Source organism: Ictalurus furcatus, chromosome 1 (assembly GCF_023375685.1).
Source record: "Ictalurus furcatus strain D&B chromosome 1, Billie_1.0, whole genome shotgun sequence".
NCBI lineage: Eukaryota > Metazoa > Chordata > Actinopteri > Siluriformes > Ictaluridae > Ictalurus > Ictalurus furcatus.
Genome location: NC_071255.1, coordinates 17847690 through 17872080, shown reverse-complemented (window position 1 = coordinate 17872080; position 24391 = coordinate 17847690). Strand labels below are relative to the sequence as shown.

The following is a 24391-nucleotide window of genomic DNA, read 5'->3' as shown; positions in this document are numbered from 1 at the left end:
ATGATAAGGACGCATGTATTTATTTGACCTGTCTGTCTGTGCTCAGAACCAGTCAGGTATGACCGGTGCTGCGAATGTTAATCAGTAACATATGTTTGTTCTGTATGTTTGTACAGTAGGTGCCATTACTTTATTAACAGAGCTAGAGATAGAAATAAAACGAAAGATAAAAAAAGAAAGAAGTGGGCGGATGGCAATGCAAGCGACTTGTGACAGACATCTCTATAGCAACACTGAAGACTTACATATGCTGCTGACAGGGAGAAAAGTACAAGAAATGTAGCCAAAGTGTTTGTTTATTCTGACCTCCTGTCCTCTCCATGTAGTTAATTTCTAACCACCAGGAGCCTTTCTTAGAGTGATAATACTATTTTTGCAGGTCTGATTTGTGTGTGTGTGTTTGTGTGTTTGTATGTGTGTGTGTGTGTGTGTGTGTGTGTGTGTGTGTGTGTGTGCCGCATGAGTGATGGCATTGTGCCTGCTTTCAAGCTGTCTGTAATTAGTTCATGGACTTTCTGGATGCTTTTAAAAGCGATCTGTTTTTTGGTTGTTGTTGTTGTTGTTGTTGTTGTTGTTGTTTGCTTTACAGGTGGGGGGAACATACTGTATATAAATACACTTATATGAATGGGAGAGTTTGGCAGATAAGGATGGTGCCTCAGGCGTATGCACAGGGAGTCTGGACATCTTCTTAAGATTGTATTAACCATACAGCCCAGAGATCCTCCTTCTCATCTGCTGCTTAAAGACTGACAGCTTCATATTGTATAAATCCTGTGGCTAATATTTTTAAGGTGACGTTAGCATCTTTAGTGGAATTTTACACATGTGAGCATTGCGTTCTGGTCCTGGTTCTCCCTACTACAGTTCTTTTCTCATGACATTTGTAGATGCCAGATTGGACTCTAATATACTGTTGCAGCTATTGGCTGTCAGTGTATGCTGAAATACCAGTCGATATCTGGGTAAACAGAAATCATATTATTCTTTATTGTGTGCCCAGTGGGAGAGATTGTAAGGTTTTTTTTTTTCCCTTTGGGGGAAAGAGATAAAGAAGTTCTTAATGTCAGTATGAATGAGCAGCCGGCACTCTGCTATCATTCTCCTTAAACACAGGGGATTTATTTTTTTAATATCCTGTGCTTTTGGTTAGGCCGCTCCGATCAACATTAGCCTGCCACGGTATTGATAGTATTGGAGATGCTCGGCGGATTGTCTGTGGATATGAGAGGCTTCACGCTTGTGGGTCTTGTCTAAGCGCAGGCGTGCTCAGAATTGCTAATTAACTCGCAGGGACGGTGGAGAGGCGGCTAACAAAGCTGGGGTGGGCGAGCTGCATGACCGTTAATTAGAATTAATGAACTGTATTGAATATAAAAATGTGTCATTTTCTTCTCTTCCTCTGTGAACTGTGAGATGTGGCTGGGGGGTAGGGGCAAGCTGAGACTGTCTCCTGTCAAATTTTTCATTTTGATTTATTATTTTTTTTCTACAAGACACATGGACATTTAATCCTGCGTCAGAGCTGTTGCCGCTGGAGCCGTGACTGGTACTTTTGGTATGTTTCTTGCTAATTACAGAATGAGCGCATATGTGGTACAGAGAGAGAGAACACTGGGTCCAATTAACCCGGTGACTGGTCAGACCAGGCTAAGTCACACCTGTAATTGGTGCTAAGCTGATTAACCACTGAATGGTACTTTGTATCTGTTCTGGCCTCATAATAGGTCTTGCTATTCATATAGTTTAGCCATATGCCTCTGCACTTTAAAGATTTAGAGCAGTGTATTGTGGCCTGAGGTTACCTAATCCACCCTTTTATGGCAGGTGTAAAATGTATAAAGACTATATATATAGATGTGACCTTTTCGGTACTTTAAGAGGAATCTTTTTGGGCCCGGTGTCTACCACATGAATTCTGTATGGATTTCTTACTTTTGTTTTCTCTGGAAGAACCTTTTAAAGCACATCGGTCTATCCGTGCACTTGCCTCCTTGTCTTCGTGTGGGAGGATTTAGTGGGCAAATTTAAATGAATCTTCAGACAATAACTAATGCAGTAACTGGAAGATTTTTAGGACACTGCTGTACCTCAACTTTTCCACAGCAATTAAAACAATCACGCAGCGGAGGCAGCCCAGACACATACACACACACACACACATGCACACACACACACAATGTATGCCTCAGATGAAGTGGATTTAATGAGAAATGGGAAGTAAAGCACCATGGTAACACAGATGATATGTCACACATCTCCTTGCCCAACACCTGCACACCATTGTTTCGCCACATCCTGAGGCTAGCTGTATCTCCTATCTGTACTTCCCAACCAGGACTAATCATCAGCTTTTTTATTAGGAACCAAAAGGTTATAGGTCATATACCTCCAGTGCTACACAAACATCATACACACACCCTCTCTTTGTCTCTGATGGCCTGAGCCGATAATAGATAGCGGTGGCCTGTAAATGAGTTCTGTATTCATGTGCTAAAGGCTCCAGTTCCTGCACACGCGTAATGAGCTCAGCCACCGTCAGACCCTTCCCTGCTCTGGTTCAATAGCTTTTTTTATATTCTCTGTCAGATATACATGCATTTCTGATTGTGGGCGCTGGGTTCAATAGACAGCTGTAAAAGCTAAGTAGGACCTTCTTGGTTTGCGGTTCAGTCATCGACGCTTTGGGGGTTCATTTATTTCCATTTCTTACTGGCAGACATGCGTTGCAGGCAGGCTGTAAGACAGGCTCTAAGAAGGAGAGAAAAGCCAAGGCTGTTCTTCTTCCTCAATGCTCAAATCATAATTTTTTATACCCGGTCTTTACAAATCCACTTTGACTTTTATTGAGACTTTTAAGTTTCCCCGGCCCTGTTGCTCTGTAACCGAGTTCCTGTTACAGAAGTTGAAGTGGTTGTAAAACTGTTTGTAGAAAGGTTTTTATTTTTCTTGCCAAATTTCATAATTGGCTTGTAAAATGTGTCATTAAAGTCTGTACGCCCACTCCTTGATCATTGTTCATCGAGGAGATTTTCTGCTGGCTTGCTCTGGCAGGGACCGCATCAGAGGTAGAGGCTGCTAAAGCAGAGCGTCTGTCTCTCACATCAAGGGACATGCTGCCCCCAGCTCACACCTCCTATTTAACTCGCATGCATCCTCCTCCGTGGCTGCCCCATCAGCAGTGATTACTCCGTGCTTACATGCAGTTGTGGCACATTAGGAACATCGGAACGGAAGGGAGGAGAAAATAAACACCTTAGGTGAATTTCGACTCTGGGATCAGCATAGGAAAACAGGCCTGTCAAAGCAGTCAGTAAAGATCTGAGAGGTGTTGACTAATTGCTTGCTAATTACACAATAAATTGTCTAATTAAGCTGATGGTTAATTAGGGTAAGCTTGCACAGCAGTCTTGTGGAAGTCTCTTCCTCCTTTTTTTTTTTCTAGAGAGAGGCTGTGCCATTTGCCCAGGCAGCAGGCTGTGTAATTGGCACGGTGGCAGTGACTGGTGCTTAACATGACACAAGGAGGTGGCAGAAGGAGAGACTGACAGAATCAGGATGTGCAGCAAACAGCGGTGCATGTCTCGTGTGATGGCTTTAGCCCTCTTGTACCCATCGTCCCTTGACAGCTGTGCACACAACTCACCCCACAGGCACAAACCCTCGCTCGGTGTCACCTTTGCATTGAATAGGTACCAGCCACGGGGCCTGTATGATACTGTAGCACTTTTTTCTTTGAACACACCACTTATTTGTGCTGTGTTTCATGTCCACCAGTTATACTTATAACAAAGAACAAGTGCAGTACAAATGAGAAAAGCACGGGTGACACATAAAAGTCCATGATTTCCTGTCCGCTTGCTAAGGAAAAGTGTTTTCATGCCCAGTATGAAAGAATACAGATCAGATATCTGATAGAATGTAAACTCGTCTGGATTGTTGCTGGCATTTTTGCGCGAGTTACTGATAAGAGGTGCCAGAAATGTAGAGACATGACACACGACAAGGAAGTCCTCTCAATCTGTCTTGTCACCCAATCAATACAGAGGGAGATAGGGATATAGCCACTGCTCAATCATCACCACGCTGCTCTTCAAGTCAGGCGAGAAAGAAAGACTCCCATCAGATCAATGCAGAAAATGTCAACGGTGAATTCTGAACCTTTAGAAAAAGACTATACTGGGAGTCCTTTAACACCTCTGCCATCCCATTAGCCCTGCAGCTAATGGACAAAGAATAGCATTTCTTAGGTGAGAGACTTTTCAGTGGATGTGTAGGTTTTTACAGTGATAGAAGTATATATATGTAAAAAAAAGTACATGAAACCTAAAGCAGCGAAACTCTGCAATACAGATGAGAATAGCTAATCTATTTGATAAGCATGACATATTTTAGCTGCATCATGTGGTCTTCATTTCGACAGACCTTGTTTATTTACCACTTGCTCTGCAAGTCCAAGGCAAAAAATAAAAGGACAGTAGCACAACAGATTTGGCACATAGAGCACCAGTCACAGTTCAGTGCTTTGTATTTATTTAACAAGCAAATTAGCACTAGCGAAGCAGATCCAGGCCTGAAAAAAAAAAAGAAGAAGAAAGAATCAAATAGCTCAGGCTCATTAGTTTCAGCTACATGTTTACCATTTATAAATATACCCATTTAATTGGGAGATCAAGGCGTCAGTGACTACCTCTTTTATGGCTGAAAGGGCAGATAAGCTGTGCTTCTTTAGTCCCCTGATTTGTTCAAAATCAGCCCACATTAAGTTGCTTTACTCGCCATAAACATGACATTGATGTAGATGAATATTACTTCGCATCTCCTCATGCCCCACGTCTGAATCAGAACGAAAGCTAATTAGCTTAAAGATTTGGATTAAAATAAATAAATAAATAAATAAATAAGCTCAGTGTCAAAGCTTTGAAGATTTGGATATGGCTAGTCTTTTTAAACGGTCCATCTACGTTTCATACAGTTTGTAGAAACTTATACAATATAGATCTAAATAAACTAAACAACTAGGGGTATTATTAAACGTTTTAATGAATACTTTTGGTATTTTGAGAAAAAAAAAGATAAAGATAAATATTATACTGCAGTTGTCTGTGTAGTATACTAATTTGTCCATCTGTTTTGAAATTTGATCAGCAGTCATCTACATTTTTTCTTTCTTTCTTTCTTTTCTACAAATTAAACCAATTAAGTTGCTTCTAGAATCATATTGGAACTCATTTATATGTGCTTATGTATTGTAACAAAAAAGTATTTTATATTTACGAGAACATTGATTTAAAACCTTTGAATGATGGAGTAGCTCTTCTGAATGTATTTATTAGACTGCTGTTTTAAGTTAACGTCTGACATTCTGTTTAGACTGTGTAGACTGCCTGTAATTTATTTTATTATTATTATTTTTTTTTAGAAATGATGCCAGTGCAGATGTTTAGCCTGATCATTTCATTACTGAATGACTGGTCAGTAGATGAGATTTGTAATTCTTTTAGACCACCTGTACTTAGTTTCCAAGTTCTGGAAACATGACCCTGTCATATTAAGATGTTAATTATCAACAAGATGTTGAAATTACGTAACGAATTCAAAACCCAAATGATTTTGTGGCCCCGTCTAAAATGTCATTTATTAAGGATGAAAGTGTGACTCTTAATTCCCCTTTCTAGGAATCTATACAGCGTTGGGTCATAATAATAATAATAATAATAATAATATCTAAAGATGGACAATAAAACAGCGTACAGAGCGGCATGCAAATAATGTTGTTGCATGTGAGTATTGCACAGCGGGTGCTGGCATGGCCTGTTTTCATCCCTTGTTGTTTGTAAAAGAAGGATGCTTCTTTCCAATTCCCTTTTTTCTAGTGGAGTAAATGGTGAAAAGGACTAATGACCAAGCTGACAGACAATATCCCTCTTCATTTATCACACAGGGTTAATATCCTTTGCTTTGACATTAATTTATTAAGTCCTGCACAGGCAGGCTGATCTTATTCAGAATTGCCATCACGTTTCAGGAGCACCCGCCCCACACACACACACACACACACACACACACACACACACACACACACATACACACGTACGCATGTACACACGATACATATAGAGCCGTGAAAACACGTTAATGTTTCTCCTTGGTGAGCTGTTCATAGTCCACATGTTACTGCTTACTGTTGATTGTACTGATTAACATATTCACTGAGAACCTCACTCAGAATGTTGATGTTATGTCAAATACTCTAGCTATTAAGTGTGTGTTAAATACCCTGGGCCTATTGACAAAATTGTTTATGGATGCCATCCTTCTTTTGTATTCTTTAGCAAACAGCGTATTGACATGCTGCCTTTGGTGTTCGTCCTTGTTTTTGTTCCTAAGTGCAGCTAAAGACTTTTGAGGCACAATTCTGCTCAGGGGAACCATAAAACACTCTTTCTCTTCACAGGTTAGCGGAAAAGTGATATATTTCGTCTGTCAAAATCATTTCACTGTTAGAGACAACATCGTCATGCGGTTTATCACGTTTCCAAGGGTGCAGATGTGCAGCCGCGATGCTGTCACGGATACGAGGTTTCTTAGATTTATATATGACAAGCAAAGAGCGGGGATTAGGACTGCAGTGATGATCTTTCTCACAATCTCAAGATCCATCTTAAGAGACACCAGGAAGTGACTTTCGCTTCCCTGTATACACACGTAAACCGCCTCTAACATGATGGGGTAGACTCGTAGAACACAATGCTGAAAGATTTCTGTGCAGTGGAAAATCAGCCTTGAAATCACAATGTCTTCAGCTACCATCTGTTGAGCATGGAGAATAAGAGCGGACAGCAGGGATAGCTTTGGTAACATTTGATTTGTGTGTGTTTTTGAGCTTGTTGCTTCCTCACAGTGGCTGGGTAGCAGGTCAAGGTTGAGAGCAGAGTTATTAAGCAAGCGTTCTAGAGTCAGACAGTATTAATCCATGCAGGAGCTGAAGAATATCATCTCAACCCTTCCTCAGACATGACCACAGAAAACTCCAGGAGGAAATGATGGCATTACAAGTCTTACATCTGCACTTTGCAAACAAAGATGGACTCACTTTTCTCTTGAGCTTTTCCTCAACCTCTCTCACTCATTCTCTCACTCTCCTCTCCTCTCCTCTCTCTGCTTTATGAAGTCCCAGTTTATGGTGGCTGGCCAGAGTGCTGGTGAGAACTGAACCAGCTATGCTTTGATTTTTCTGTCACAACTGCTTATAATGATTAATGCCTGCACTTGGGGCCACTCTGTGTAATTATGGCCTTTCCAGATTATTATTATGTTTGTTTTTTGTACCTGTCTGCTTTCTGCCCATCGCAGTAGGCTCAGATAATCTTCATTCTCGCTCTTGAACAGCAAGTCTCCAAATCCAGCTCCCACTTTGCTTGATTCTTTTCTATAATAATATATGTCCACACACACACACACACACACATACACACACACACACACACACGCACATATACATATTTTTTTTACATTATTATCCTCATGTCTTTGAAATGTATGCCGAATACTTGCAGTAGTTATTGTTTAAACTGTCCGTGTTCGTTATGAATGGCTTCAAGATTTTTGGGAGCATTGGAAAGAAACTAATCTTCCAGATGCCTGCAGGTTATATAAAAAAAATGTTTCATCATGCCTTGCATGTATATCACTTTAATATGCATAATTTTCCCTTAAATCTGGACTAAAAATGATCGAAAGGTATGAAAGATCTGCACTACGTTGGTATGCAGTATAGGCTTTTAATTTCTCTCAAGTGTTTTAATGATCCGAATTTGTGTAATGCAGCTCTATCTTTTATATACTGTCATTTTCTTTTCGAACAGAATTGGTTATGGTTTGGGCATGCAGCCCCTGAGTTGATATTACATTTGAACATTTTGCTAGTACATATTTCTCCTCTGTTATTATCATTCAAAGAGATGAAAAAGCAAAGCTGCTTACATTTTATGCAGAATTCAGAATTGAATCCCCTGAAACCACATTGTTACAGAGAGATGTAACATTCAGCCTCAGTATAGGAGATTATTTCAGGTACTATTAGTTCTAGCGTGTGGTTTAATGTGTGAGATTTATCTTCGGTTGTATAGGCCCTCAAGGATATAGATATGACCAATCACTTTTATCCTATGATGAAACATTTCTATCCTGATGGGAGTGGTGTCTTCCAGGATGACAATGCCCCATCCACAGGGGCTCATTGAGTATGAAAATAATATACAGGGACACCAAAAGTCTCCATACATAGAGGACTATGTTTGCCAGTATCACGCCGGTTAAGCCTTCGTCAGTGAATGGTCCCCAACACGTCCGGGCTTTTGGAATTTATTTGGCAACAGTCAGAATGTTTACATGGACAACAATAATCCAATATTAACCCGATTAACACGATACCCTGATGAAAAAACTAGCATGTAAACAGTAACTATTGATGGCCTTAATCTGACTAAAGTCATACTCGAAGTAAACACAAATTTAATTAAGACATGTGGAGTATTTATGTTTTAGTTACATTACCGACGTGCATTATAGACATGTACACACTTTAATCACACTATTAACGTCGTGTGGGAGTTTTCACCGCATTTTGCAACAGGACACATACACACACGGCAGTGCTCAACCATTTGACAGCAAACAAGACAGCATGGCTGTGTCCTAAACCCCTTACTTACCTGCTATATAATTACTTTTATAGTCTTACTTACCTGCTATATAGTAAATTAAAAATAAAACACCCTGTATGTTATGTCTGTATGTTAATCTGTGAAATTCTGGAGGGAACGTGGGACGGCATGGTGTGGGGACATAATGACGTGTGTCGTTAATCGAACTATGTTCTATAACATGTAAAACAGGAACATGAAAGGAATATTCTAAAAGTGACTCATGTAAACACCTTAATCACAATATTGTCTTATTCAGAATAAGGTCAGTAATTAGATTATTGCTGTCCATGTAAATGTAGTCAGTGTCGTATGTGTGATGTGTTTGCCATGTGTTTCCTTTTAAAGTCCGTCACAACGTTGGGACAGCCTCCCTGATCCATCCATGAGAACGATTTCAGTATATTATTCTGTTATTCTTAAAGGTTATCTGAAAAAAAAAAATGATATGTGTATATATATATATATATATATATATATATATATATATATATATATGTGTGTGTGTGTGTGTGTGTGTGTGTGTGTGTGTGTGTAGCTAATAAGTGTTCATTTTCCCTATCTACTGTAGGTATAGAGACTTTTGGGGCACCTTGTATATTGTATGCTATGGCTTTCACAGTCACCAGATCTTAACCCCATTGAACACCTATGGACTGACTTGTTAGACAGAGCTCTCCACCAAAATCATCATGCAGAGATTTGTAGAATCTATGCCAAGGCATATTTGAAGCTGTTCTAGTGGCTCATGGTGGTCCAGCACCGTACTAAGACACTTTAAGTTGGGTTTTCCTTAAATTTGTGTCCTGTGTGTGTGTGTTTGTGTGTTTGTGTGTGTGCACTGTGATGTGTAGTCCATTGTGTTTGATTAGTACTTCTTGTATGTGTTTGAGCCTGAAAGGCTGTTTGCTGTGTGTGTGTATTGGGGGTGGGGGGTGGGGGGGATTAGGGACCTGTTCTGTTGTGATAAAAAACTTAGTTAACTCCAAAACACAGCCTTGGCCGTTAACAAGAAGTCGTATGGGGAGCAAGGGACACAGGCAGCATGGGGAGCAAGTGCACATCATCTTCCTCACGGGTCACAGCCTTCTAATGGCCAGCGTTGGAACAGTATACTCATGCAGTGTATTGTTACAGCCAAAGAAACTGTAAAGAAACACATCATGTTCGGTGTCAGTTTCTCGTTGGTGCGTAAGTCAGTGTTGGCAGATACACAGGAGCACACCAAGGTGTGCTTTGAAATGTGTGTCACGTCTAACCAACTCTTTGAGAATTCAGTTCTTTCTAGTCAGTATGGTAGCTATATAGTATATGTGTGAGTGTGTGTGTGTGTGTGTGTGTGTGTGTGTGTGTATGCATGCACCTTATCTTACACAGTGTGGCGCCTGCTTCTATAATGCGCCAGTTTTCTCCCTTTGGGCAATGTTCATGGTTTTCACTTGCTTAATATTAAAACTCTTGTTCCACCTTGGCCTGATAGTACAGAACGCCAGGAGCCAAATGTTCCCTGGTCACAGCTTCATTAAATACAGATTTTCTTTTCTGAAGCCCTTGGGATTGGCTGTCTCAATTTCCATAGTGCCTTCTCACTGGACACACATCATACTTCTATTAAAATCGGGTTGCGTCTTCATTCACAACCATGGGCCATCAAGACCCTCCCCATCAATGTTACACCAAAAACAGCACCTCATTTCCAGTTTCTAAAAGAAGTGCACTTGTACTTGCATCTCTTGATTGAATATTCACAGTGAGATGTCTCTGTAATCAAAAATATGATTTTTGGTTCATTTGTACTCAAAACAGGGCTTTCCTGAATTTAGTGTGTGTTTTTATGGCGCATGTGGCTCGTAGATGCCTCTGAATAATGTGTCCCAGTCTCATGCATGCTTTCAGCTCAGACTGAAAAACAAACCTGGATTTCTTATGATGAGCTGGTGCTGAGGGTTTTAGCAAATACACATAAAGCATATACTTAAAAAAAACACAAGATTAACTATTACAAGTAAAAAAAAAAAAAAAATGAAATAAATAAAAAGACCTTGTCTGATTGAAAAGAGAAAAAGTAAAGGGAAACCATTTCTAGCTATACTGTGTCTAATCAAACTTATGCTAATTTGATCTAATTAGCAGCAATTATACTTTCTTGTCAGTGTAGCTGGAAAACAGTCTAAATGTCATAAAATTAAGTTAACACGAATTATCTTAATTGTTCTGTAAGTGTAGACTCTAATCGGGCTATGCAAAATTGTTCTCTTGCACTCAAAATCGTGATGGACAGTTTATCCAAGGTTGGAGAATTAAGCTGTCACTTCTACTACAGGTACTCTTGCTTTATCGATTAAAGTTGCAGAATACTGAAGGAAACTGAAAGAAAGATAAGTTCTGTCATATGGTTCAAATTATATATGACTCTATCTACTCCATAATTCCTTTTACTTTTAGGACACAGTATCCTTTTATGTGTCAGTTTTCCATGTGACAGTTTACTAGATTTTCTCTACTGGGTGAAAAATCCAGATAATACAATTCCTTCAGTATGTTGAAGTCACTGTCATTGTAAAACCTAAATCCAATCCATTTTATGACTCCGTTGGCATTCCTGTTGCCTTTACATTGTGACCTTTCAGTTGGAGAGGTGGATGGTGCCATTTTGTGATCTGCTCAAGCCATTAGCAGGTTGAAGCTGCTTTCACTGTGCTCTAATGCCCTGAGTGGACTGATTATGGTCCATCTACAGGAGAAGATTGCACATAAGCATTTCCATCACATAAAAGTCTAAGTAAAGTTGAACATTATGGCTCTGTGCCTCGGTGTCTTTCTGGAGGATTCTGTCAGGGTTTTAGACATGTTGTAGTGTTAGTCTGTAACAGATGTCCTGAATGGACAGATCTGTAAGGTAAGAGATTGTAGCCATTTCTCAAACCAACTTATTTGCTATGACTCAATCTTGTACTTTGTTTGAAAAGCCTATTCAAAGACAAAAATTCAAAGAAAGAACCTGTGTGTTCCTTCTTTTACGTGACCTGCTAGTTTTATGTCTATTTATGTTTTATTAATTCTGGAAATGTTCATTTTCTCCTCTTGATTTCGCTTTTGTGCATGACTAAATATGACTTCATATGCGAAAAAAAAGGCCAAAATGGTAAAATATTAAGCTTTTAATGATTTTAACAGCAAATCATTGGTCAGAAAATGAGCAAGAATTAAACAAATGCACTCCTGAGACCTCCTGTGGGAAACGGGGAAATTCACTTATATAGTTTTCTTCATAAGTGCAAAGAAATTTAAAGAAACCAAGAGAAAAACTATCCCATACTACAACCCCTATTCTGAAAATGTTGGACCAGTATGGAAAATGCTAATAATCTGATTTATAAATGTACTTTGATTTGTATTTAAGCAAAAAACGTATAAAGACAAGGTATTTGATGTTTTACCTAATCAACTGCATAATTTTTTGAAGATAAACATTTATTTTGAAATTGATGCACGCAACACATTCCAAAAAAGTTGGGACAGGGGCAATTTAGGACTAATACGATGTGAAAAGTTGAAATAAGAAGGTGAAACAGGTGAGGCAAGGAGCCTCCAAAATATCCTAGTCCTTCAAGAGTAAGGATGGGTCACCAATCTGCCAACAGATGCGTCAGTGAATAATCCAACTCTTTGAGAACAACATTCCCCAAAGACAAATTGTTAGGATTTTAGGTATTTAAGGAATCTGGTCAAATCTCGGTGCGTAAAGGGCAAGGCCAAAAACCACTTCATGCGCGATCCCTCAGACATCACTGTCTTAAAAACTGTCATGAGTCTGTAATGGATATCCTGACATGGGCTCGGAAATACTTTCACCAGTCAACACCATTCGCCGCTGCATCCACAGATGCAAGTTAAGCCTTTATTATGCAAAGCAGAAGCCATACATCAACACTGTCCAGAAGCACCGCCGACTTCTCTGGGCTCGCTCTCATCTGAGATGGACAGTAGCACAGCGGAATCATGTTTTGTGGTCCAACGAGTCAACATTTTAAGTAGTTTTTGGACAAAATAGCTATTGTGTTCTCCAGGCCAAAGAGGAAATGGACCACCCAAGCTGTTATCAGCGTCAGGTCCAAAAGCCAGCGTCTGTCATGGTATGGGGGTGTGTCAGTGCCCATGGCATGGGTAACTTTCATATCTGTGAGGGCATCATTAATTCAGAAAGATATGTACACATTTTGGAGCAACATATGCTGCCATCCAGAGCAGGACAACGCCAAACCACATTCTGCCCAGATTAGAAGCACATGGTTGCGTAAGCAGAGAGTGCGGGTGCTGGCATGGCCTGCCTGCAGTCCTGACCGGTCTCAGATTGAGAATGTGTGGTGCATTATGAAGCACAAAATAAGGCAATGAAGGCCCTGTACAGTTGCTGTAATGTGTTTTCAATATACTACAGGGTGAATATAATTTTCAAATGACTCTTTTTGTTTGTTTTTTTTGCATTATCCATACTGTCCCAACTTTATCGGAATTGTTGTTGTAAGTTAGTGTTAGTTAGTGCTAATTTCCTGACCAATGATTTGTTGTTAAGACTATAAAAGGCTTAATATTTTGCCATTTTGTGCATGGCCCATTTTTGTTGCCCAGGAGTGTAGTGTTTGTAACTCCCTTTTAAGTGTCAGAAGTCCATATATTCATGATCATAGTGCAAGTGCAATAAGTTTGCATATTTTGAGACATCAAATCACATTTAAACCCATTGTTTCTGAAATGTCTCAGTGTTCTGCTATTTTTGCTCTGCTCTTCAGGATCTGGTGACCAACGTCTCTCCACGAATCGTGCGCGGAACCACATCAGGTCCGATATTTGGCCCAGGCCAGGGCTCCTTCCTCAACATCGAGCTCATCAGTGAGAAAGCTGCAGCCTACTGGTGCCAGAGTGTGTCCGAGCTTAAGGCAGACTTCCCTCACAATGTAAGGAACTCATTCACTACAGGAAATCTAATGAAACAGATGGTACTGCAGACACCGATAAGCCAGGATGTCACATATACCCAAGTGGAATTTCTGCAGTTTTCATTTGTATCCAGTTGGATTGATAGGAGCACTGTAGGTGTTCAACTGGGAAACAATTATTGTTGTATCAATTTCATTTCAAATCTACTGTTTATAAATAGAAAATCAGTTGTGATGTTGTAAAACAGGTATAACAGTTATAAACAACATCATTTTTTTCTACAAGCCCTGTAGATATTCACAACTTCTAAGAAGCCGGGAAGCAAACGTAGTAAAAACGGCTTGACACATTTTTCTGCTTCTACATCTGCTATTTTTGTGTTCTCCAGTGTGCAGGGTGAAATCAGCTAGCTTGAAGAAATCACAGAGAAAGGAGTGAAATAATGACAACATTAGCACATTTAACTCCTATGTATTTGTTTATTTATTGATGTATCACAGTGTTCTTATTTTCTGGAGTCTTTTTTTCCCTTCAGGTTTATAGAAGCAGAAATTGGAATTGCTTGTTTTTGGTCCGATGATTTATACGGCTTAGTGAATGTTGTTATTAGCGCTATTGTTCCTGTTATCTCTCTGAATTCAGTCTCATGGAAATTACAGCTTGGATCATTGGTGAGTTCAAATGATCATCTTGGCAGCATCTTCGGTGCTGATATTTCAGCTTTCATTCCTTCTATTTTTTTTGCGCCCCATGTGCTGTGAGGCACCTGCAATAAAAAACCGAATAGGCACGCTTCTCTGTAGCCATCTTCGCTCGAATTTTCAGTTTCGTCTCAGTTTTTATCTCCCCATTAGCATATAACTCTGTTCAACCTTTTGAACTTCCCTAGTGCCTACAGCATTCGAAGACCAACTAAAGAACTGAACCATTTAGATTTATGCATCATCCATTTAAGCTGTTGCACTAACATTTGAGTGCTGCTTGTACACCCCCAGGAGGGAGCTGCTGAAATAGCCAGCCTGGAACTTGCTGTGATTTTACATGATCTAATGGTTGCAGCGTTTGATCATATGGTTGTTCTTGTCTTTAAAGTCTCTGACGTTGCGGTGCTTAAACTACTCCATAAGCTGCAGCTGGTGCATTTCACTCACTTCAGTAAAGATGCCCAAATGTAACTCGATTAGGACTGCAATAAAACCCCAAATATTTTAATAGTCGATTATTCATGTGAATTGAAAAAAATAATCGATTAATCTGCTTAACTGTGATCGGTTCAATCTGATAAATGTGAACAGTTGTAATAAATATCATTTGACATTGTTTTGTTCAAAAATATAATGTATAACAAACATTTATGGAGAAACTTAACGGTTTCAACAACAATAACAATTTGAAATAAAAAAAAATTAAATTTACTTTAAACAAAAAAACCTCATCATTAATCTTAACAAGGCTAAATGAAACAGGCTAAACTTAACTAGTCTCATTAAACTATGAAATTGCTGTACATGTTTTACTACTACTGTTACTCCTTCAGTGAAATATAAAATACTGTAATGTCGGGTTTCGTGTATTCCATGTAACCAAGGACTCATTTTTGATGTGTTTGTGCTACATTGATGCATTACTGTTTGCACATGTGGCATTGTACCATGCTTCTACTTTTCTGAGTGAAACTATCAGAGGTTTAGTGATTCCTCTTTTGACTCAGTTGCTTTCATCATCCAGAGATCTGTCTGTGATGTGTGATTCTTTAGTGATGTTGCAGGTGTACATGGAAACAGTCGGTTACACTTTTAAGGGTAAAGCATTCACGTTAACGTTCACATGAACTTCTCAAGAAGCTCTGGTCAGCGTATTGTTATCTAAGCAAAAAGCCTATATGTTGCAAATGAAATTAATCAGCCTGCTTTTTATTTTTGTGCCTTAATAATGTTGGAAACATCTGAAAATTCTTTGAGTTTTGCTCACAGAGCTATGCGGTGCAATAGTAGTAGCTCTGCTGCTGCCCCTAACAGCCCGTAACACTACTGCGTTACATTCTACCCAGGCCTATTTGCTGTAACATTATAACATGTTTTTCTTGTTGGTTAAGTAAATGTCTCTTTGAATATAAAAATCCATGTTGATCATTTTTCATAATGAACATAATCAGATATGTTGCCTAGTTGTTGCATCTCTGCAGTTGATATTAGGGGCTTTTATTTAATCTTATTTCGGTGCACTACGTCTCTTATGGGGGCAGTGGTGGCTTGGCTTTTAAGGCTCTGGGCAAGGCCCTTAACCCTCTCTGCTCCAGGGCGCTGTATCATGGCTGACCCTGCACTCTGACCCCAGCTTCCTGACATGCTGGGGTATGTGAAGAAAAGAATTTCACTGTGCATATGTATATGTGATCAATAAAGACTCATTATCATTATCATTATGCCCTTCCGCTAATGCACTGTAATCCATGATCAGGAAGTGAGGTTTATAAGTGCTGTTACTGTTAACTATAGTGCAGTAAATATGAAACCTATTCAAAACCTGAGCTATTGTTTGTGTTATTCTTGGTTTCCTGATGTTCTCACACGAGTGATTGTGAGCGTATTCTGTCTTTGGTAGACAATAATTCAATCTCTGTGGTTTTGTTTATTTTCACATCATACAATTTGAATATAATCTCAGTATTAATTACTCAATGTCCTTTTTATTATTTACATCAATGCAGTGCTCATGTTTGCTAATGAAACACAAATATTTATGTTGTGGACTGAGTCCATATCTCAGTTCTTTTCCTCCATTTCATATTTGTACAGACGGAGCAGCATGTGTTGGCTGAAATGACAACTCAATTGTTCATTTCTGTGCTTTGTTTTATTTTCCTCTACTTAAGAAATAGCAAAAGATTAATTGATTAGGTGTAGACTTTCTGGCTGCAATCAGAGCGAGTGCTGTCAGACGTAAGGTCCAGTGTTCACTCCTGTGGCTTTTGTGAGGAAGATGAAAAAAGCTGAGATGTGTGTGAGGAGAGAACAGACAGCAGCTCTCCTCAGCTCTTTGTTACAGGGATCCACTACACTGTGCATCCCTCCTGCAGCATGAATGGAAACATCCCTGCTACAAGAGGCTGTGTGTATGTGTGTATGAATGGTAGAATGAGATTTGTTTATGGGAGCATGCAGAATCACATGGATTTGAAAGAAAATCATATTTGGATGATTTCCATTTGCTAGGAGAAAAGGTTGTTCAGACTGCCCTGCCCTTGGGGCCTCACACACACATAATCGCAACACTCACACACAAACCCAAAGCTTTTTCATTCCACAGCCTACCTCCAAACCTTGTCTAAACTGCAGCTTCAGCCCTCGCAGGTCAGAACTTATGGACAAATTGCTGTGATTGTCATCATCAATGCTTCAAATTTTCCACCCATTACGAGGGGGATGGCTGCCGCATGGCGTGAAGGAGGGGCGAAATGCTCTGAAACGTTCTTATATGCTGGCCGAGTGACAGGCTCGAGGTGACTGATCTCCATGGAGACGCTTTGTTACAGTGTGCTGAGCATACAGAGGCAAAAGCTAGGCACAGGGTTATTGAGCTGATAACAAGGTAATCCCGCTCCTCTCACAGTCTCCACACTTCCTGCTGCCTTTAACTTGCTCTGCCTGTCTGACGGCACTTTTAGCCCCGCTTGTCTTTAATAAACTGGAAAAAAAGGATGCCTGGCTGCCATTTCAAGGATCTCTTTCCCATAATGTGAAGTTAAAGTGGTCAAAGGTCAGGCCCAAATCAAAATAGAATACTGTGTGCCTCCATGGCACCCAAAATGAAACTCAGTGGAAGCTCGTAATCTCAGTCATCTCCAGCAACACTCCAGCGACACTTCTGTATCTCCCTGCTTTCCTGGGCTTTACATTAATATTACCAAAGACTATTTGAGGGTGTATCAAATATCGCTTATATGTCAAGGTTGTTTGGTAAATCTGAGCAGTAAATGTCAGGTGCTTAACTTTATTTGCCCTCTAAAACATAGCAATATTTTCGGCACTTGTGTAAGTGAGCTATACTTAGATCCTAACTGTGCAGTGCTTTTTGGGGAGCTTAATGCCCCAGAGATTTATATCTAGCGGAAATTTGTCCTAGGGGAGAGCAAATCCTCAGAGTTTAATATCCTCCTTTGAAATCTGTTTTCTCTCTCTTGGTATCCATGGATATATCTTTTGTTAGTGCCACACTTTCTGTCCTTTTGGCATCTTCTCCTCATCAGCACTAAAAGTAAGCCATGGTCATTTGATCAGCCTGAATTTGAGATCTTGTTTAATAATAGAGCACAAGGCTTTCATCTTACAGCAGATTTAAAGCTATTAAGTAGATATTATTAGATATTATTATGAGACATAGCTATTTATTTAACACAGAAATCAAAAGCAAATGGTTGATGTGGTGTGCTGAAATACAGCATTTTCATTTTGCCAAGAACATTGTGTCTTGTATATGAGACATACAGTGCATTATTTGTAGAGTGTCTGTAAAGTATGTGAAAGCTTTTTTTTTTCTTCTTCTTTCCCCAGCTGTGATTACTTAAAAACAGGAAGCAATATTAAGAAGCTGGTTCTCCATCACATGTTTTTATGTTTGGCTTATAGTGTGTCAAGGGAAAGAAAAATGAAAATGGCACAGGCTAATCCAGCCCTAGCATTGGGGCTCTTAGCTAATACCCTCTCTATGATGTCTTTATTGTTTTAATAACGCCAGCATGCCTGTAGATTTGTTCCGATAACAAATCTTGTCAATTATAAATATTGATTTTGTGACTTTGAGGATGGAGAAGGACAGTTGAGTGGCCTATTTCAGTCCCAGTTTAAAATGTGTTGAAACAAACCAAGAAGAATAATTGTGCACGCACATAAAAATGGACATATTATTGCAAGTCTGCAAATAAAAATGAATCTGCAATGAGCAAGAGCGTGTCTATGTTGCTCTAATCTTTCTCTTTCTCTCTCTCTCTCTCTCTCTCTCTCTCTCTCTCTATCTGCCTTAGATTATCATTTCCAGCATAATGTGCAGCTACAACAAAGCTGATTGGACTGAGCTTGCCAAAATGGCAGAGGTGAGTCTTTGTTATGATAATTTACCAGTGCACACAGTTGTGAAATTATACCCCCTTCCTGATAATTTGCCTCTTTTGATAACACTGCCTGCATAACCATTGCTTGGGAAGAGAGGAGAAAAGTGTGATGCACCACACCTTTCCAAACTGCAAAAGCAACATTCACGGTTATTGCATAAACACCCAAAATATTGAATCAGTGGCAATTAATCTTGGATCTGAAGCATGCTACATTTAGGCAAATGTTTATAAGACCCAACTGGTTTGTCGCTGCCAAGAGGCTGAGGCAGATGCCAGAGAAGGAGGGAGGCGCTGAAGGAGCAGAGAGTGGAAGAGAGCTGGGAGGGGAAAGGGGGGCATCTTCAGGCCAGGCTTCTTCCGGCTCTTCCATCTGTGAGCAGGAGCTCTACAGCCCCTGTCCTGTTTTACTGATGTCAGTCAACGTGAACCCCAGCAGACCCACTGTGAACACACATGCACAACCGAGCACACACACAAGTAAACCCAGAGCTGATATTTTGAATGGAAATAGATCGAGGCAGTTCAGTGGCCCCTGGAATTAATCGGTGTTGACTCACATATCTCTGGTGCTTAATTGTGCACAGAAAATGTCAGAACGTAAACAGGCCCACGTGTCAATGTGTTAATTCTGCTATTGATTTCATTGACGCTCTCGCTCTCTGTTGGACCTCATTAAACCAGACCTGTCAAGCTCATCTAACCCCTCTCCCACCCTCTTCTTCCTCTCTGAAAAGATGGACATCTGGTTAGTGCTGTCTGCCTCCTCTTCTACCCCTCTTTGTATTACTGCCAGGTACCTTTTGCATATTGCACAATCATAAATCAGGCATGACACTGATCTAAGCTTGTATGAGTACATCGCTTTAGGGTAGCCAGTAGGACACACTGTCTACTTTCTACATTCATCACCAAGCTTCCTATTCCCTAACCTAGCCCTAATCCAAACCGAGCTCTCCATGTGTCCTAGAGATACAGGTTGAGTTTAAACCTTCTTCCTAGCACTCTGGTATAGAGCTAAGTTGCAGAGGAGATTGGCAGTGCCACTGGATATAGCATGGGAGGTGAGGAAAAATAAGCAAGAAATATGCCTTTGGTGCCTTCCTTTTTTTTGTTGTTGCTTGTGGTGTGTCTTCTGAACTGAATTCATTGTTTTCATCACATCCATAGCAGACTGTTTAGTTACCTCTGCCGGCAAATATGAAATAAAAGCCTGGTTTCCATGGTAACTCCATTTTCAAGGAGATTCAACCATTAATTTTCACTTTGAAAATTCTGGAAGGGGACACTTAACACTGTGGCTTGCCCAAGGATACTACTTAAAAGTTTTTTGTTCTCCTTTTCCCCTTTCTTTCCCTTCACCAACGTGTCAGAATAAAGTAAATCATTTTCTACTTTCAACTGCCCCCCATTACTGCTCCCTCCACACAAATTTCTGCCTGATAGAGAAATATTGCATCATAACCATCAGCTAGAAGCTGTAATTCCTAGATGTCAAAGTCTCTCCATAACCTGTTCATACTTTATTTTTATTTTTAAAGTTGTGAACAGAAATAGGAATGTGACATTTCATATACAGCGCGTGTCAAAAATGAATGCTGACAATCGGCTAGTGCAGACGTATTCAACTAAAATTTGTAAAAGGTCCACTTGTATTAAAAAATCCCTGATTACAGTGGTCTTGATAAGCAACCAACATTACTGAATAACAAACAGTTACTCTTTCATTGTTATCCATTAATATGTCATTTATGGCTATAAATCATACAATTTGTAGTGGTTATATTTTAGTTTGTAGTGGCGCTCATGTCACTACTTTTGACTAGAGCCATGGAATTTACACATCTGAGATCCATGTGTTTGAGTGTGACGTGGGAGAATAAACTCATCCGTCACCCGTCTTTAAACATTCTGTTTTCATCATCAATTCACAAAAGGGTAAATAAACAGAAACATTTTCGAAAGTCTATGAAAACTCTCCCCTTTCTGATGTAATGTCTCTAGCGTTGTAATGTATCTCTGGTCTGATTAGCTGCCTTCAGCGTAATAATTTAAATAAATGCCTGTGATGAACCACAATACATATTTGTTACAGAAGCTGATCTGGTTCATGATTAGAAAACTATTCAATATGAACTTTTTCATACACTGATTGTACATTTTGCTCTCTGTTGATGATATGTTTCATATGTTTGCAACAGTATTGTTTCAGGTACTTGGTTGTGTCCTGAAATACTGTGCCACAGTTTGCCAGTTGAAAACCCCAGAGCTAGTATGTATAGGATTTGTTTGTGAAAAACCAGCACATTGTGAAAAGTCTCAAAAAGCTTACATTACAGACTTCCCTTTGATTGAGACCGTGTTTTCCAGCCATAGCCGACTTCCCTCCTGCTTGTTCGACATATCTAGCATCTGTTCCTCTATGTTAGAGTAAGTGTGTGTATCTCCCCTTTCCTTTGCTGTTGTGCTCCTGATACCCTCTGAGATCAAGTCAACCATCATGATCTAAAGTGTATGACAGGGATAGGTGATCTTGTCTTATCAAGTTGGGAGCTGATAGCCCATGTCAAAAGCAGTGTCAGCACAGATAAAGAACCAGTGCAAGCCCATGGCTCTTTTGTGGAGTGTATACTTAGGATTGCTCTCATGCTTAAAATAACTGTGAATTGGAGAATAAACCACTGATGGTGCTTTTGCCCAAATATAGATAGAGTCCTCTTCTTAGGTGTCATGTTCACTTGTTTTCTGTAGCACAATACAATTTGAAATACATCACACAGTATGTTTACATGGACAACAGTAATCTAATATTAACCCGATTAAGACAATACTCTGATTAAGAAACTACCATGTAAACAGCAATTTTTAATTACCTTAATCCGACTAAAGTCATACTCGAAGTAAACACAAATTGAATTAAGACGTGGAGTATTCCTGTTTTAGTCGCATTATGAAAGTGCATTATAGACATGTACACATCTTAATCACACTATTAACATCGTGTGGGAGTTTTCACCGCATTTTGCGACAGGACACGTACACACACAGCAGTGCTCAACTGTTTTACGGCAAACGAGAGCAGGGCTGCATCCGAAACCGCGTACTTACCTACAATGTAGTAGAAATACATGTAATTAACTGCACTTGAAGCGTTCGTAAAAATTAAAAATAAAAACACCCCAAACTGTATACGGTACCATAACGAAGACCAACTGTATGTTGATACGTGAAATTCTGGAGGGAACGTCGGACCGCGTGGCGTGGTGACGTAATGACGTGTGTCGTTAAGCGATCTATGTTCTATAACATTTAAAACCTGAACATGAAAGGAATATCCTAAAAGCGACTCATGTAAACACCTTAATCACAATATTGTCTTATTCAGAATAAGGTCAATGATTAGATTACTGCTGTCCATGTAAACGTAGTCACAGTTTACTGAGTGAGTATACAACACCAGTTTAGAAAGAACAGTGTACATGCATGTTAGTTACAGATTCTCATTTGGTACTTGCATCCAGTATCTTAAAATGATCATTGCGTGGTATTTTAATGATTTAACAAGCATCTGTTCTTCCAACTTCTCTTTCATTTTCCTGATCTATTAATGCAGTTATTCCAAATATTAGGTATTTTTTTGTGTACTTACTGTCAGCTGCATGAGCTGGACATTTTTACGGCTCATGCTGCGGAAGAAGAGTATAGATCATAATCATAGAGCTTGCCTGTGCTAAATTGTGGGTTACAGTGGAGTGTTTAAATTTCTGTGTGTGTATCTGTATCTGTAACTGTATGGGATTAGGATAAGAGGTGTGAAGCTATGGCACAAAGCCTCTTGATCTTTTCATGCTCTCTGTATGCCCCTTCCTCTCTTTTCAACTTTTTCTGTCTTTATCATTGTCTGTTTGTGTGTTTGTGTGTTTCTATCTCTCCTGGTTTGTTCTCCCTAAGGAGTGCTGTTAAGGATGAAGCATGGGAAGGACAGAACCCAAACCCACGAGCTTTGCATTGTTTTGCCACATTTTGGACACATTTCCTCTGTCATTCTCGTTTAAGCCTGCAGTGACAAATAGTTTTCATGTGCTCTTCCCTGTTAAAGCTGCTTATTGTGATCTGCGATGATAGTGTGCTTAATTCATTGTGTGTGTAGCCTTTTGTTATGTGGGAAAGGGGGAATGGGTGGCAGCCACGTCCTGTCTCTTGTCCTGTCTATAAAGGGCTTAAAGGAAGCTGGATGAAATTAAACATTATTGATAATTGGCTTTGGGATCACGGTGCATTGTGTCCATTTTGTACCTGCATTTGGCCCTAATTGACCATGAAATCTGGAGCCTAATCCAGGGCTGCCATGCTTCTTCCTCTCCCCAACTGACTATGATAAATGGCTTCATCCTGCCACTTGCTCCTCTGCACTTTGTAAAACTAAAATACTTATTCTTCTTTTCTCCCTCTAATGGCTGTCAGTCTGTGGAAAATCATAAATCTACAGCCGGAGTCACTCTGGCAGGTTTGTGGAGCTTTTGTAATTGTTTAAATCCCACATGTGACGTGGTTTAAAGCCCTCATGGATATGTAATTGCCTGTCAAATGCCTTTCCTGCTCAGCCACTTTCTATGTCCCACTCCACAAGTCTACATACAGAGCACCATCTTCTGTGCATCCATGTGGAACAGTTATCACTTGTCTGATCTATTTTAGTCCTAATGCTTCAGTCACTGTTGTTTTGTATCCCTCATTGGCAGGCACCTCCTCTCGAGAAGAGGCTTTTTTGGACATGATTAATAAACTGAATCACTAGAGTGTTGTTTTTGTAGTGGTTTGCATGATTCGTATTACACTGATGAGACTTGCATATGGATCAAAGTTGCCACTTTTATATGAAATGCATGAATTCATTGACTACATTGAAGTAACGTTTGCATAAATATGACCCTTGAACAGGCTTCTGGAGCTGATGCCCTGGAGCTGAATTTATCCTGCCCTCATGGAATGGGAGAGAGGGGTATGGGACTCGCCTGCGGGCAGGTACAACCAGCACACACCTCTCACTTTGCACCTCATACATACTGAGACTCGAGCTGAAGGCGCGTACACTCTCTCACTAAGAACATGACTTGTCAGTTTGTGTGTGTGCTGAGAGACTACTAAGCTACTTGTATATACACTACGGTTGAATATTTAAGCTTAGAGAATCCAGCTGCTGAAAATACATATGTACATCATGTACAGCATAACTGAATAAGATGAACGTCGCTTCATTATTACACGGCGAATTAGTGAATATCATACCTGTCTCGGCCAACTGCTTTTCCCTTCTAGACATTTACCATATTTCATTAAATATAGAAAGAAAGTATTTCTTATTGATGGAAAGGGGAGTGTGTCAATCCTCAAGGATTTGTAAAAATTCTGAATACCTGTGTAAGAATGTCACTCATTTAGTAAAGCAGTCACGGAGGAGGTATAGTCATGCCTGCGGTAAATGCATCTCTCTGGGCACTCTAATTCATGAAATGAAACTTTATTGTCTATGTTGTTAAACTATGATGGCAGATATGATAGGGAGATCAACCACAAACAAATACTAATGGGTCTTGCCTGAAGAAGAGTGTTTTGTATGTGGGTCTTAATG

The 24391-nt window shown here is 39.7% G+C and overlaps 1 protein-coding gene across 2 annotated transcripts in view; it reads left to right on the top strand.

Annotated features, from left to right (window-relative positions):
• dpyda.1 (dihydropyrimidine dehydrogenase a, tandem duplicate 1) overlaps positions 1 to 24391 on the top strand; it is a 152168-nt gene that overhangs the window by 80590 nt on the left and 47187 nt on the right. For both annotated transcript variants that reach the window (XM_053630367.1, XM_053630375.1), the window contains 3 exons: positions 13502 to 13666; positions 18673 to 18741; positions 23701 to 23784. In XM_053630367.1, the coding sequence (XP_053486342.1) occupies positions 13502 to 13666; positions 18673 to 18741; positions 23701 to 23784 (318 nt within the window). The remainder of the gene's footprint in view (positions 1 to 13501; positions 13667 to 18672; positions 18742 to 23700; positions 23785 to 24391) is intronic.